The sequence below is a fragment of the Apteryx mantelli genome, chromosome 1, assembly GCF_036417845.1.
Source record: "Apteryx mantelli isolate bAptMan1 chromosome 1, bAptMan1.hap1, whole genome shotgun sequence".
Lineage (NCBI taxonomy): Eukaryota > Metazoa > Chordata > Aves > Apterygiformes > Apterygidae > Apteryx > Apteryx mantelli.
In genome coordinates this window covers 70580255-70592628 of record NC_089978.1, presented here as the reverse complement: position 1 = coordinate 70592628, position 12374 = coordinate 70580255, and the positions used below count along the sequence as shown (strand labels likewise).

Here is a 12374-nt window from a genome sequence, read left to right as displayed (position 1 = left end):
GCTAAAGTGCTAAATCTTAAACAACATGCTTAACTAACATATCACTAACAGAAATTCAAACACTTAAAATCAGAGTAGACAGTGACATCATAAGTGCAATGCTCGTCGCATAATGAGCAAATCTTTCTCTGGTTAACTAACTATCAGTGCAGATTTCATCACATTTAATTACATAATCCCCAAACCCGAATCTAAGCTTTCTATTTTCCAACACTTTCTTCTCAGGGATGCCCTAAACAGATCTAACTAGTTGTTCATGAATACTTATAATATTGCCAGTTCTAAAATGTCCCTCAGAAGTGACAGAATCCAAAGGCAATGTGGATCTTACAATGTTTATGGGAAGCTTTACCTCTCTGACGTAGTCTAGCTCTTAGGAGAAAATGCCCTCTTGTTGGTACCTCTCCCACTTGGCTGCATTGATTGGATGACAGGGTATTTTGCCAATGAGTTTTTTCCTGCCTGCGGGCATATTTCCCATTAAAACATGGGGGAGACTCATTGTGAGATAGTCATGTCTCTGCAACTCGATGAGTTTCCTGTATGCTTTTTATACTTGGAGTGTCTGAGCTGCAACCAGATTTTGCTGAACTTGATGTGCTGATATGTTTTACAGAGGAAAAATCTTAGCGTAAGTGGCAGTAAACACAGAAAAAAAAGCAAGATGTGATTCTTTAGGAGATGAACTAGCAGGAATTTCTGCTCGGACCCCCGATCCTGTTCTTACTGTCCTACCTTCCCCTAAAAGTGCTGTGGGGAAATATGGAAGCAGCTGGGACTTGGCGACAGGCAGTAACTGTACTAATAGCTGTGTGCGGTGCCAACAGCAATGACTCTTAGGGGAGGGCGGTGAGTCTCTGTGCTCTTTTCAGACATGGCATTCTTCTAAGAAACACACACCATGTAGCCCATTTAGGAATCACACTTTTCAGGCACACTCTTAGAAGATGTAGGCACAAGTACAAGGAGGCGGTTTGAAATTACTACATATGTCTTCTTGATATATTTACACTCCAGGGACCACCCACGTCATAGAATGTGTTTAAATTGTTCACCAAGATTTCTTCTTGGAGTCGACACTGAATTACAGATTCTCTTTTCCCAGAACACAAGAAAAATTAGCAACTTTTTGAATGATTATTATTACAGAGGCATTTTTTAAAAATAGGTCCCATGTTTTAAGACCTTTCAAGCACTGGGGGAAATCTTTGCACCTCTTCAACGCCTTTCACTGCTGGTTACTTAACCCTAGCTTGTAAAAAATGCATAGAGGTAAAAACAAACGCCTCTTTTTTTGTGAGCCAATTTAAGTAAATTGAGGAAGGGATATGGAAAGGGAGGATGAAATACCCATTAGAAAAGATGCATTATTTTCTATGTTTATATGACAGTGAACTCCTTGTGGATACTCCTGTGCACTGACACAATATATTTTAGTTTTAATTGTTTCAGTCAATGTCAATTTTACATCAAACATGCAATAAGGTAAAAACAGCCTTTGGGAAATATCAGTGAATCTTATTTCATGCTGCAGTACTGCCTGTGTAAATATCTACTTCTGTTTTGGAAGTTCAAAGCCAAATGGAGCAAAATTTTCCTTTTATAGAGAATACTGACCTGTCAACATCAAAAATATTATTTTCAGGATATAAACATTTTTTGTCAGTGAGTTTAATAACAATAATCGTCTCAAAATCCATTATTACTGTAGTAAACATTTCCCCTTAAGCACTAATAGTAGGAAATGAATTAAGAAGTTAGTTGATAGCAACTGCCTAAGGAAAAAAATGACAGTGTCACTTATACAGTTACTGGGATAAAAATTATTTTCTTTTTATTTAAAGTATTAAATTTTTAAAATAACTCAAAAAAAATCAGATCTAAAGCATTTTGGCAAATTATAATTTATTCAATTGCTTGTTTTCCAGAATGCTAGAAGATGACCTCAAGTTAAGTAGCGATGAAGAAGAGAATGACCAGGTAAGACCCAGACATCCAGTACCTAACTTGCAGAATGTTTCATGTTGAGACTGAGTTACTGCAAATATTTTGCTAATGCTTTTTTTCAAAATATACATAAGGGTTATCAAAATACATGAAAGTACTATAAATGGAGTAGCAGATGTTCTTGTTTTGTGCCAGACTGCATGTGCTAACTGCTGTATTTGTGGGGAATGTTCTGCAGTGGTCTTGATTTATGACCTTGATGCAACCCAGAAGGTTTTTGTATCAGTCTCCTTCTGATTCAATTTTGTTTTGTTTTAAAGAGCAGCCAAGGAGGAGAGAAACAGGAATTCTGTGTTAAGGATTCAGGCCAAAAACCTTCAAGTGCAAGTGTCTAAAGCAGGGCCCTGGGGACTAGCCACTGGGTCACTTAATGTACCGAAAGCCTCGTTAGCATTCCCCTGCCCCCCGGCCATCGTTTCTCCTGTGGGCATTTTAAGTTCCTGTTCTGTGGCCTGTACAAACTAAGAAAGCTAAAGGCAGCTAAGAAAAAACCTCAGTTGTGTATTTGTTTCAATCTATAACCCAGCAATTGGGGCACTTGCCTGGTTTTTAGAGACCCCGGACTACCTGACTGGCAGCAGATACTTCAGTCCATGTCTCCTGTGTCTCAGGAGAATTGGTTTTCTTGCCAGGTGGGTCTCTCTCAGCTTCTCCTTAAAGCATTGCTCTGCTTTGTCTAGAAAATTAGGTGGTCACTAGACTAGGACTGAACCTTAACATTCCCGCGGCCAGCCAAGTGCCTAACTGCCAAGCTGTGCTCTCGCGCACTCTCCCTCTGGCTCTCGCAATATACTGGCACGGATTTAGTGGGCGCTGAGCGGGCAGGAGCCCCTTCCCTTCCTCCTTGCACGAAAATGCACGTCCTGTGCGTTCTCCAGAACACGTGATGGAAATCCTGACCCTGGTTGCACAGCCCCCACCTTTGCAGATCACAGATGGATCCAGTGCTGGATATAACATGGTTTTCAAATCTGATTATTTCAATCAAGGATAATTGTAGCTATATACAGTTCCAAAATTCAGTATCTTAGACAAATAATTCTAAGTTTCTAGGCCTGAAACTGTTTCAGTTGTTTTTTTAATTCTCTTTACTAAAAGTCTACATTTTACACTATATTCCAAACAACAGGTAAGTCAAAACCTTTTAATATTCATAGTAAACTACTATTTCATCTATTTTGAGCAAAGCTTCTTGGTGTTAAGAAGATTCAGCACATGGATTCAATTATTTACATATTTATACAATTTCTTTCTGTTTAAAGTATTTCATCCTGAAGCACTTCACATTTAATTACTCTTCCTGCTTGTCTAGATAGTTTAAAACACAGCACATAGACAGCGTAGGGCAAAGTAAAGTGAGGGACAGAAGGGACGTCTGAGGAATAACAATAGCGCGCAAAGGTACTGTGGTGTTTGGAGTGTGGGACTGCGCGTTAGGGGAGGGGAGAGCCAGCAATTAGCTTGGGAAGAGAGGTGGGATTCTGCGTAATGGGTATCAGTGTGGACTAGGCTGGCAGACCCAGAGCACTGAAATTCTGTTTCGCGTCATAACAAGTAGAAAAAGAGATGTGACAGTGTATGTTACGCAGGATGAAAAGAGCATTAGTATATTTAGGCAGAGAAGGAATAGTGGAAAAGTACAGCCATTTGGGTGTGCACACATGGTATCTTAGGTTTAGTGCTGCTACTTACAACTATTAATATCTGTCCTGCACTTGGCTCACCAGTACCATGTATGCTATGCAAGGTCTTCATTTAGTAATTAGAGCTTTTAGGTACACCTTATTTAGCCTGGGTCTTTTGCTTCTGTGCACGAACAAGCTCTCCAGAGGCCAAAATAGATTTTGCCACCAGAGTGGCAACCAGAGCAGAGCTGGGCTCCCATTTCTCAATTCTAATCATTGCTAGCAGTAGGGTGAACAACCTTCAACAATTACTTTTGACTTGATCCCCTATCTGTAAAATGGGACTAATCACATTTTTTTCTGATTTGATGGTATAGATAAAAAAATTCCTTAAGGCATGGGCTGCCCCCTGCTATTTAAAACGCATTGCAGAATCTCAGCTGGGGCCTGTAGGTTTGCTTAACAAACGTATAAATGTTAAATAAATGTGCCTGTTAGATAAACAAAATAGTAAGTTTTCTCTACCTAGCAGGAAATAGGTCCAAAAAAAGAATAACATTGACCCCTTCTTCCAACTGAATTAATAGATTGCCACATGGATCTGTATTTAAATGCGAATGAAGGAACCCACTTTCTCTTTAGTTCTTAATTCTGAGACTCTTTAATCTCAGATCTGTTTCTAGGCTTGGGAACAGGAAAGAAAGAAATTAAAGTTGAGGGTATAGGAACAGTACATGAATGATTCCCAGATATTCTTTACATAATTAATTAACCTCTGAGTATTCATACTCATTTAAGTAGTCCAATTGTTTAAATAGCTGAAGGTGAACTGTACAAGAACTAGCAAGCTTATCTTTTTCCTGATTTCTAAAGCAGAAAGTTTTGAGGAAAGACTTTGAAAGCTTAGAAGGCGATTTTGTATTCGACTTTGAAATCGCCAAGAAGCAAACAGCAAGTTTCTGAAGTCATGCAAAGGGGGAGAGGTGCCACTGCGTTCCTAAGGGTGATATTTGGAGGATTGTGACTAACACAGAGAATGTGAGCTATGGATGACGGAGGCCAAATGCAAGACGGACATGTGATTGGGAGCTGCGGGACCGCAGTGGGCAAGCCGTTCTCAAACGCTCCCTCCGTGCCAGCAATTAAGGTAGTGAGATTCGCAGACCCAGGAGAGGCAAAAGAGGCTGGGTTTGAGCTGAGTGTGTGTGTGCCCACAGTAATTACATTATCCACACATATTAGTCTCTTAATTTTAATTACATAAATGTATTTTTTCTCTTTAATGAGCATAGTTTATCCATTTAAAGTGATCATTTTAATTTTACAGGCAGTGATCATAGGATCTAATATGCAGAGGGAAAATTTCCTGTTGGCATATTTTACATCACACAGATTGAAGAAAATATACTTTTTAATCCCCAATCAATATCTGAAGAGCATGCAATTAACAGATACCAAGGTAGTTAACATAAATCTGCAAGTTAAAGAGCCAATTCATTTTGATTTATAACACATAGAGTAATAATTTTGTCATCATCTCTCCCAGAAAGCATCTGAAGCTTTGTAGCATGAAGATGTCAAAATTGTACTTAAGATTGTTCAGAGTACTGAATTGTAGTGGTTATTGCCTCTTGGTTCCTTGAAGTGTAGCATAGCACATGAAACAGTCCCCATTATAATATCCTGCTCTTCGCTGTAGAGGTCACTGGATAACTTAAATCAGTCTTGGGTGAAATATTAAAAGGAGATTGTCAATTGTAATATGAACAATTCTCTTCTTTCCCCCTACTTGTCCTCTTACAATATGAAAATTCTATAATAGAAAGTAGTTCGTTTAAGGGGAAACAGATCCCTGGAATCATTTGTGCAATTCATGTCAATCAATAGCCAAATAAATTAACTGACTGGTACACATACATGGAATAATAATCTAACATATTTTTGCAACCCAAGTCTGTTTCCTTGTATGCATTTTTCTGTGCGGGATCAGGTTGGTTGCCGCTCAAGTTTTGTGGCTGTGAAAATTTATTACCAACAGAGTCAATCTGCATTCTGGCTGCCAAGTCTGAATAAATAGAGTCATTGTGCTTGTCTGGAATATGTAACCAAAGTTCATCCAGTCAGCTTGACTTTCACATCCCAGGAGATTCATAAAAGCCAACACCCTGGTATGTGCTCTTGATTCCTGCCCAAATTTTGTAAAATTGTATAAACAGAAGTTGAAGAAGCAATCAGAACACACTTGGAGGGACAAGGCTCCGAACTCAAGCCCCTGCTGTATCTCAAAAGGAAAGTACTGAGTTTTAGTACTTTTTTTTTTTTTAATAATCAGATGACTACCCCACTGCTGCAGCAGGTAAATACGCAGGCTGAAAACACCCTCCGCACACAGCACACAGAGAGGCAGCGAATGACCCTCTCAGCTTCATTAATTTTGCCCATGCGCCCGCCACGAAAGAAAGAGCCGATACAGCTTTTCGATGGAAGTTGCTGCCCCCCCTTAAGAAACAATAGAGCCAGGCAGGCCCTGCGTGGTCTCCCACGGCGTCGATATAAACGGCGAGCCAAAGCAAACAGAGGGCTCCGTCCCCTCCAGGAGACCTCAGGGGAAGAGCAGGCTCAGGAAAGTTTGTGAGGAACAACTTCAGTTTAGGAAAATAAAAGTCTCCGGAGCCCGACCTGGCTTCTCACCCAGCGCTCCAGGGAGAGAGAGGAAAAGCGGCTGCGCTGGGCAGGCACGGGGGCTGCGCGCTCCCCGCTGCAGCCTGGGCATGGCCAGGGTGGGCTGTAGCCCGGGACTTTGCAGCAGGACAAAAGTCCCACTGCAGGGTCAGCAGCAGTGTTACAATGTCCCTACATAACCAGCATTGGGAAATGATTTTTTTTTTTTTTTTGGAAGTCCTAAAATTGTGCTTCACTTTTTTGACAATAGCCAGAAGCGAGGGAGAAAGAATGTATTTAAGGACAAGCTTTTTAAAAACATGCAGGACTTCTGCCTCTCGTTTCTGGAAACGGACTGCCAATCAATGCAAAAGTAAAAATTATCCGGAAATGAACAGTCACGCATATATCTTCTTCCAGAAGGAATAATTTTAGCAGAACCTATATAAGCACTACTTCTGCATATGAAATGTAATATTCCAGCTAATTTGAAGCAATCTGTAATGAATTTTAAAACATACTGAAAAAGGGGCAAAGCGGCTACAAGGTTTTTTTTTCCATAAGGCCTCATCTGTTAGGATGGTGCTTTCTGAAGTCAAAGATCAGCCACTCGCAGAGCACAGCCAGGTACATCTAGAGAGAACAGTTATATTAGGTAAATTATAACACACCATTGCATAGCCCTGTCCATCATTAGAACTATTTTTAGTCAGTGCTAATTGCGTTCACATATGCCATGTCCAAATATTTTAACCATATCAAGTCATTTCAATGTTTTGCTCCATTTTATTCACCTCTTCATCAGTGCAATACTTGATGCCTGATCAGAAGTGAAAATGAGCAAAGAAAAAAAGAGATGAGAACAGTCAGTCCTGGAAAAAAAACACGGAGCCTGCATCATCGTTCCAAATGATTTTACCTCTCAAATAAAAAATGTCCTGATAAACTTGAAAAAAAATCTTTCTGATGAGAAGTTTCTCACTCCACTGCACACGGGAAATTTATTTCACAAAGTCTGGGCATGTGCGAGTTTGATTGTGACCAAAACTGCGCAAAGCAGAGGTAAGCAAAAATGGAAAAATTAAGTTTTGGTTTAAGGAATGGCTAGAATCTCAGGTGTTTTCTTATTTAATCCAAATGGTTTACTCAGTGCTCTGTCACTATAATGTGAGTTTATTTTTAGACTGGAAGAATAGCTGTTGTAACAGCCTTACTTAACTCAGATAAGTCCATTATTTCCTGTGTATTAAAGAAGCAGCCCTTTTGGTATCCAACATAACTAAAATCCAGAGCAAGATTTAAGCCAGCTGAGCCAAGCTTTTTGTGGTTTGCCAACTCTGATTCTAAAATTTCTGTGACATCTAAATTTGCGCTTCCACAAGGCATGACAAGAAGACCAAGATTGCCTCACTGAAACTGTCAGATGAAACAAAATAAGAGCTCAGTCTTGTCCTGCCAAACTTGGCTCACATCACTGCCTATCTTACAAAATCAGATTCAGTGTCTGTCATGCACTGGAGGGCAGGATCAAGCTCTAAATTTGAATGCCACCACCAAGAATGACAGCGAGAAAGGTTAGAGATTGTCCTGACTCTTGGACGTGCACAATATTTGGGGAGAGTTGCACATGGAGCACTGAGCTCAGCTCTCCTTAGTAGCAAATCTCTAAAAATAGACTGGAAAATAAACTTGAAATACAAGGGCATCTCTCTTGTCTGTTTATGTGATGCTGTGACTAAACTAAGTTGTAGCTCTACCAAATCTTCAAAGCCTGCCCTTTTCCACTGGTATCCCCTTTTTTCCAAGCCAAATAGTTTCTCACTGTTTCTACTCTAACTTCCTTAACCCTGGCTTCCAGAAGTCTTTGGATTTCTTTTCCCCTTATGAACTAGAATTCCTCTGTGAATGTCCATTTTGACGGGCATGCCATCGTATCCTGATTCAGTCAATTCAGCAATGCCCACTGACTTAGGGCAGAAAGAGGGATTAGGCCCTACATTTCCAGGCTTGCTTTCCCTTGTGCTCCATGAGCATGTTAAAAATCAGTGGCTTCGTTTCACTCTCTTCCCACTCCTCCTCTTGAGCCAGGCAGAAACCGCTTCTGGGTCACACGGCCTCTCTCACCCACCCACGGCTCCTCCTCTCACTGAAATTGGGGACCGCATCCGAGTCTTCTCCCCTCTTAAGTGTCTCCATAAAGTGTCTGTCTGCCTTGAGGCAAATTCATTCTAACATACCTGTAAGGCAGCTGTTAAATAACCAACAACACCCATCACAAATTAAGGTCATTTGTGGTATTACAGCTATTACAAGAGGGAATAGGGGAATGCACCCCAGGAAGACTCTGGAGCACCCAGGGCACATGCTGATTTACCCTACTCCGTTGTTTTATGTTGGTGTTTCCATCTATCCCTCTCAACTTGTGTGGTTTTAGCATAAGCCCAGCTTTTTCCTTCCTTCCCTCCAAGACCTGTACAATAGAAGCAGCAGGCAGAGCAATGAGGAAAGCCGTAGGGACTCCACGTGTGTCTCACACACATGTGTGAGCGCACGCACTCAAGCACACACTCGCGCACACACACACACGCACACACACACATGCACGGTCTCAGCCTGTCGCTCTTTGCAAGGTGGAAGGCTCTGGCCCTAGCCAGGGGAAGGTCACCCCATCTGGGCGTTCAGCTCGGGTCGGGTGGGTGGTGCTAGCAGGATGCACCAGCAGTGCGAGGAGTAGTATAAAGGAGACGTGACACACACAAACAGATGACAGCAGGAACAGAGGAAGGGGCAGCTAAAAGCATGTCAGAAAACAAGGGATGTGGAAAGAGTAAAGGACTAAGTGAATAAGAAAAGACTGAAGAAAAACATTTTAAATGGCAGATTAGGAGTAGCAGCTGTATTAGCGCATGATGAAAAATGTTAATAAGGAGCCATCAGCCAATCTGTCAATACCAGGATTTAAATAAAAGGTATTTGGAAACCATTGTGGTAATTTTGCTTGCACCTAGAAGGAAATCTGGCTCCTCTGAAGTCAGCAAGAGTTTTGCTACTGATTTTAATCAATTAAGGATTTTACCTCGTCGTTTTTCTTATTTCCCAGCACAATCCAAGCAGAATAAAGAAAATGTTTGGATAGTAATAAATGTATCATAGACAACTGGCATAGCACCTCATTGAACAAAATTACCAGTATTTGGAGAATCTAGACTTGTATTTCTCTCATTTTCACATATCTGGGCTTTTGGAAAAAATCAACTTTAATTCTGAGCTTTCAGACTTCCCAGTCAATCTTGTAAAACTCATGGCGCAACACCAACATTTCGTGACATTTGAGATATTCTAACTGTAAGCAGCACTTCAACAAAGTTTCCTTTTCCTGGATAAGGAGACTGTTTCTTTGGAGGCTGAAGGGGTTTTCCGAGATGACTGCTGCATTCATTGCAATGACTGAGACCTCCCTCCAGTGTCTTTGAGCATTAGCTGTTTTATTAATGTAAGATACCAAGGACTTTCCTTCTGCTTGTCTCCACTGAAAAAGATTAAAAAGTTAACTTGTCTTCATTGAAACAGTACATGCTTATGCAAGGGCAGAATTCAGGTGTAAATCTGAACAGAGGAAGGACAGAAGACTCAACATATAAAATCGTAAAATAGTTAATACCCATACTGCTTATATAGTAATTTGGAGATCCAAATCACTTTACAAGTGTAAACAACTTAACACAATGCCCCTGAGAGATATTTAGGTAAAGTTAAGCAAGAATTATTATCTCTGTAGAATTGGCATGGAGACTGAGACAGAGATGTGGCTTGTTTGAAGCAACACGGCAAGTCAGCTGCAAAGCCAGGATTAGCACTTAGGTCTTTCAATCCCAGGTGCTATGTTCAAGTCACTAGACTGTGCTGCCACAGAAGGTTAATAAGGATTAATGGGCAAAGCAGAGGAGAAAGAACAACGTGCTCCAGAAATATAATAATCAAAACCCAAAGTAAAAAAATGAATACCAAGATGTTGAAAGACCTGGAGAAATCATGAAATCCAGGAAGGTTTTAATAGTTTCATAAAAGATGTGGTTCCAGTGATAACCAACTCCAAAAGGGGAAAGAAAAGAGACCCTTTTAAGTCTTACAGCCTGTAAATTTTAAATAAACATTGTCTGGACAGTGAAACTCACATTCACACATTCATATTGCAAATTTACAGAGGAACACTGGAGCTGCAGTTTACAAATGATTTTAAATCCCTCAAAAATCCATATTGAAAAGCAATTCACAAATAAAACCTTAGGAACTGTGAGAGGTAGCAGAATAATGCATTGAGATAAGGCACATTAAGAATCATATCCAATAAATTACCTAAACATGAGCTCCGAGGACAACTCTTGTGGCCACAAGGCACTTACAGGCGTTTACAGAGGGCATATCTGTAGGCGTAAAAGGATTTTATCACCTCTGTTTTGAACCCTGATGGGAGCGCTATTGCAGTCCTGTGTGCATCTCTGTGCCCTTCAGGGAGAATGCTGAAAACCTGAAGAGGGTTTAAAGAGGGAAGAGGATGCCTAACACATTTGGAAAACATGCCTTGGAGTGAAAGAAATAAGCACAATGAATTGAGCTTGTCTAAAACAGGGCTAACAGCTAACTTGATCATGGTCTATAAACACACCTGCACAGGGAGCAGAGCTGTGAGACTACAATAGAGCTCCTGCAGGCAAAGGTGTAACTTCCAATGCAGGAAGATGCATCCAAACAAAGTTGGACTAGAATCACATTTTAACACTGCAGGTGAAGAACCAGCAAGATCTTCACCTGCAGGAGATTTTTTTTTAATCACAATCAGAGAATTATCCAAAGGATTTGCTCTAGGTTCATACCTCCCAGATCTGAAGCAGAAAGAAGCACTGGAGAGTCCTTTGGCCTAAGTTATGGCAAGTAGTCAGGTTGTGCCATTCACAAAACTTCTTCTCAGCTTAAATAGCTTAGGAATAAACTGCATTTACGCTACAGGCAAACAAAACCTTAGAAAGTTAAAACAGAATCAACATGGAAGAAATATGAAAAGTGAAACATGAAAGAAGGCAGATGTAAAAACATCTGTTCTGGTGTCCTTCCCAAGCAACAGTATATGGTCATGACATCTTTCCTTAACCCTGGCTTAGGAGAAGCCAACCTACAGTTCACTAGCTGCATTTTGATAGAGGATGACATCCAGCAGTTGGAAAGGCTGCTAATGAGGGAGATACTCATTTAGAGAATAACTGGCTCACTGCGTAGTTCCAGGGCAAAACCTGCCACCAGGGGAAGACAAACAAGATGCTCTGGAAGCAACTGAGTTTAGTCATGTGCAGGTGGTAAGTATTGTCTTACACCTTTACCAAAGAAACAGTTCAAATTCTTACCATGTGTACACCTGCACCATCTCACTGAAGTCTCTTATGCTGGTATAAGTCCATACAATTGCTGTAACTGAGCTCTCTCCTGATAATAGCCATTAATCCACATGGCAGTAGAAATGGAGAGAAAAAAAAAAAAAGGCTGAATCTGCCAACAGTCAATTTATTGGCTTTTATTTGCCAAAGTGTGTCTTGGGTGGGGTATAGAAAATACATCCATATGCAGTCAGCAGTGCCTCCAAGACATTCTCCCAAGCCCAGCAGAACATTGTTCCATGGCTCTAATTTGCTTCTTTTCCAAAAATGCCTGCAAGCCCCGCAGTTTATGAAGCAATTCTGTTCCAACTAGATTTAAAAAAAAAAAAAAAAAAAAGGAGGATTTCTGGGGACCACTCTTAACACTCCAGGATCTCCAGCTCAATAGCTCTATTCAACCTGTTCTGCTCACTGCTCAGTCCCAATTACAAGGAACTAGCTCACTGCTCAGTCCCAATTACAATGAAAGCATTTAATTTCCTCTTTGATTTCCCTTCAACAACAGATTGCAACTTGTGACACTTCAAGTAATTTTGGTAGCTCATTTAACACACACTGAAACCTGAATATCTGCTGATTATGTTCCCAAGCTCTGGCTCATTGCAATAAAGGATGGAGAAAGGAGACGCAATCTCTAGAGATTGAGAACCCG

General features: G+C 40.7%; 1 protein-coding gene across 1 annotated transcript in view; it reads left to right on the top strand.

Annotated features, from left to right (window-relative positions):
- The window catches only part of AFF3 (ALF transcription elongation factor 3), a 279572-nt gene that overhangs the window by 185678 nt on the left and 81520 nt on the right, over positions 1–12374 (top strand). The window contains exon 8 of the mRNA XM_067309821.1: positions 1929–1980. Coding sequence (XP_067165922.1) covers positions 1929–1980 — 52 coding nt within the window. The remainder of the gene's footprint in view (positions 1–1928; positions 1981–12374) is intronic.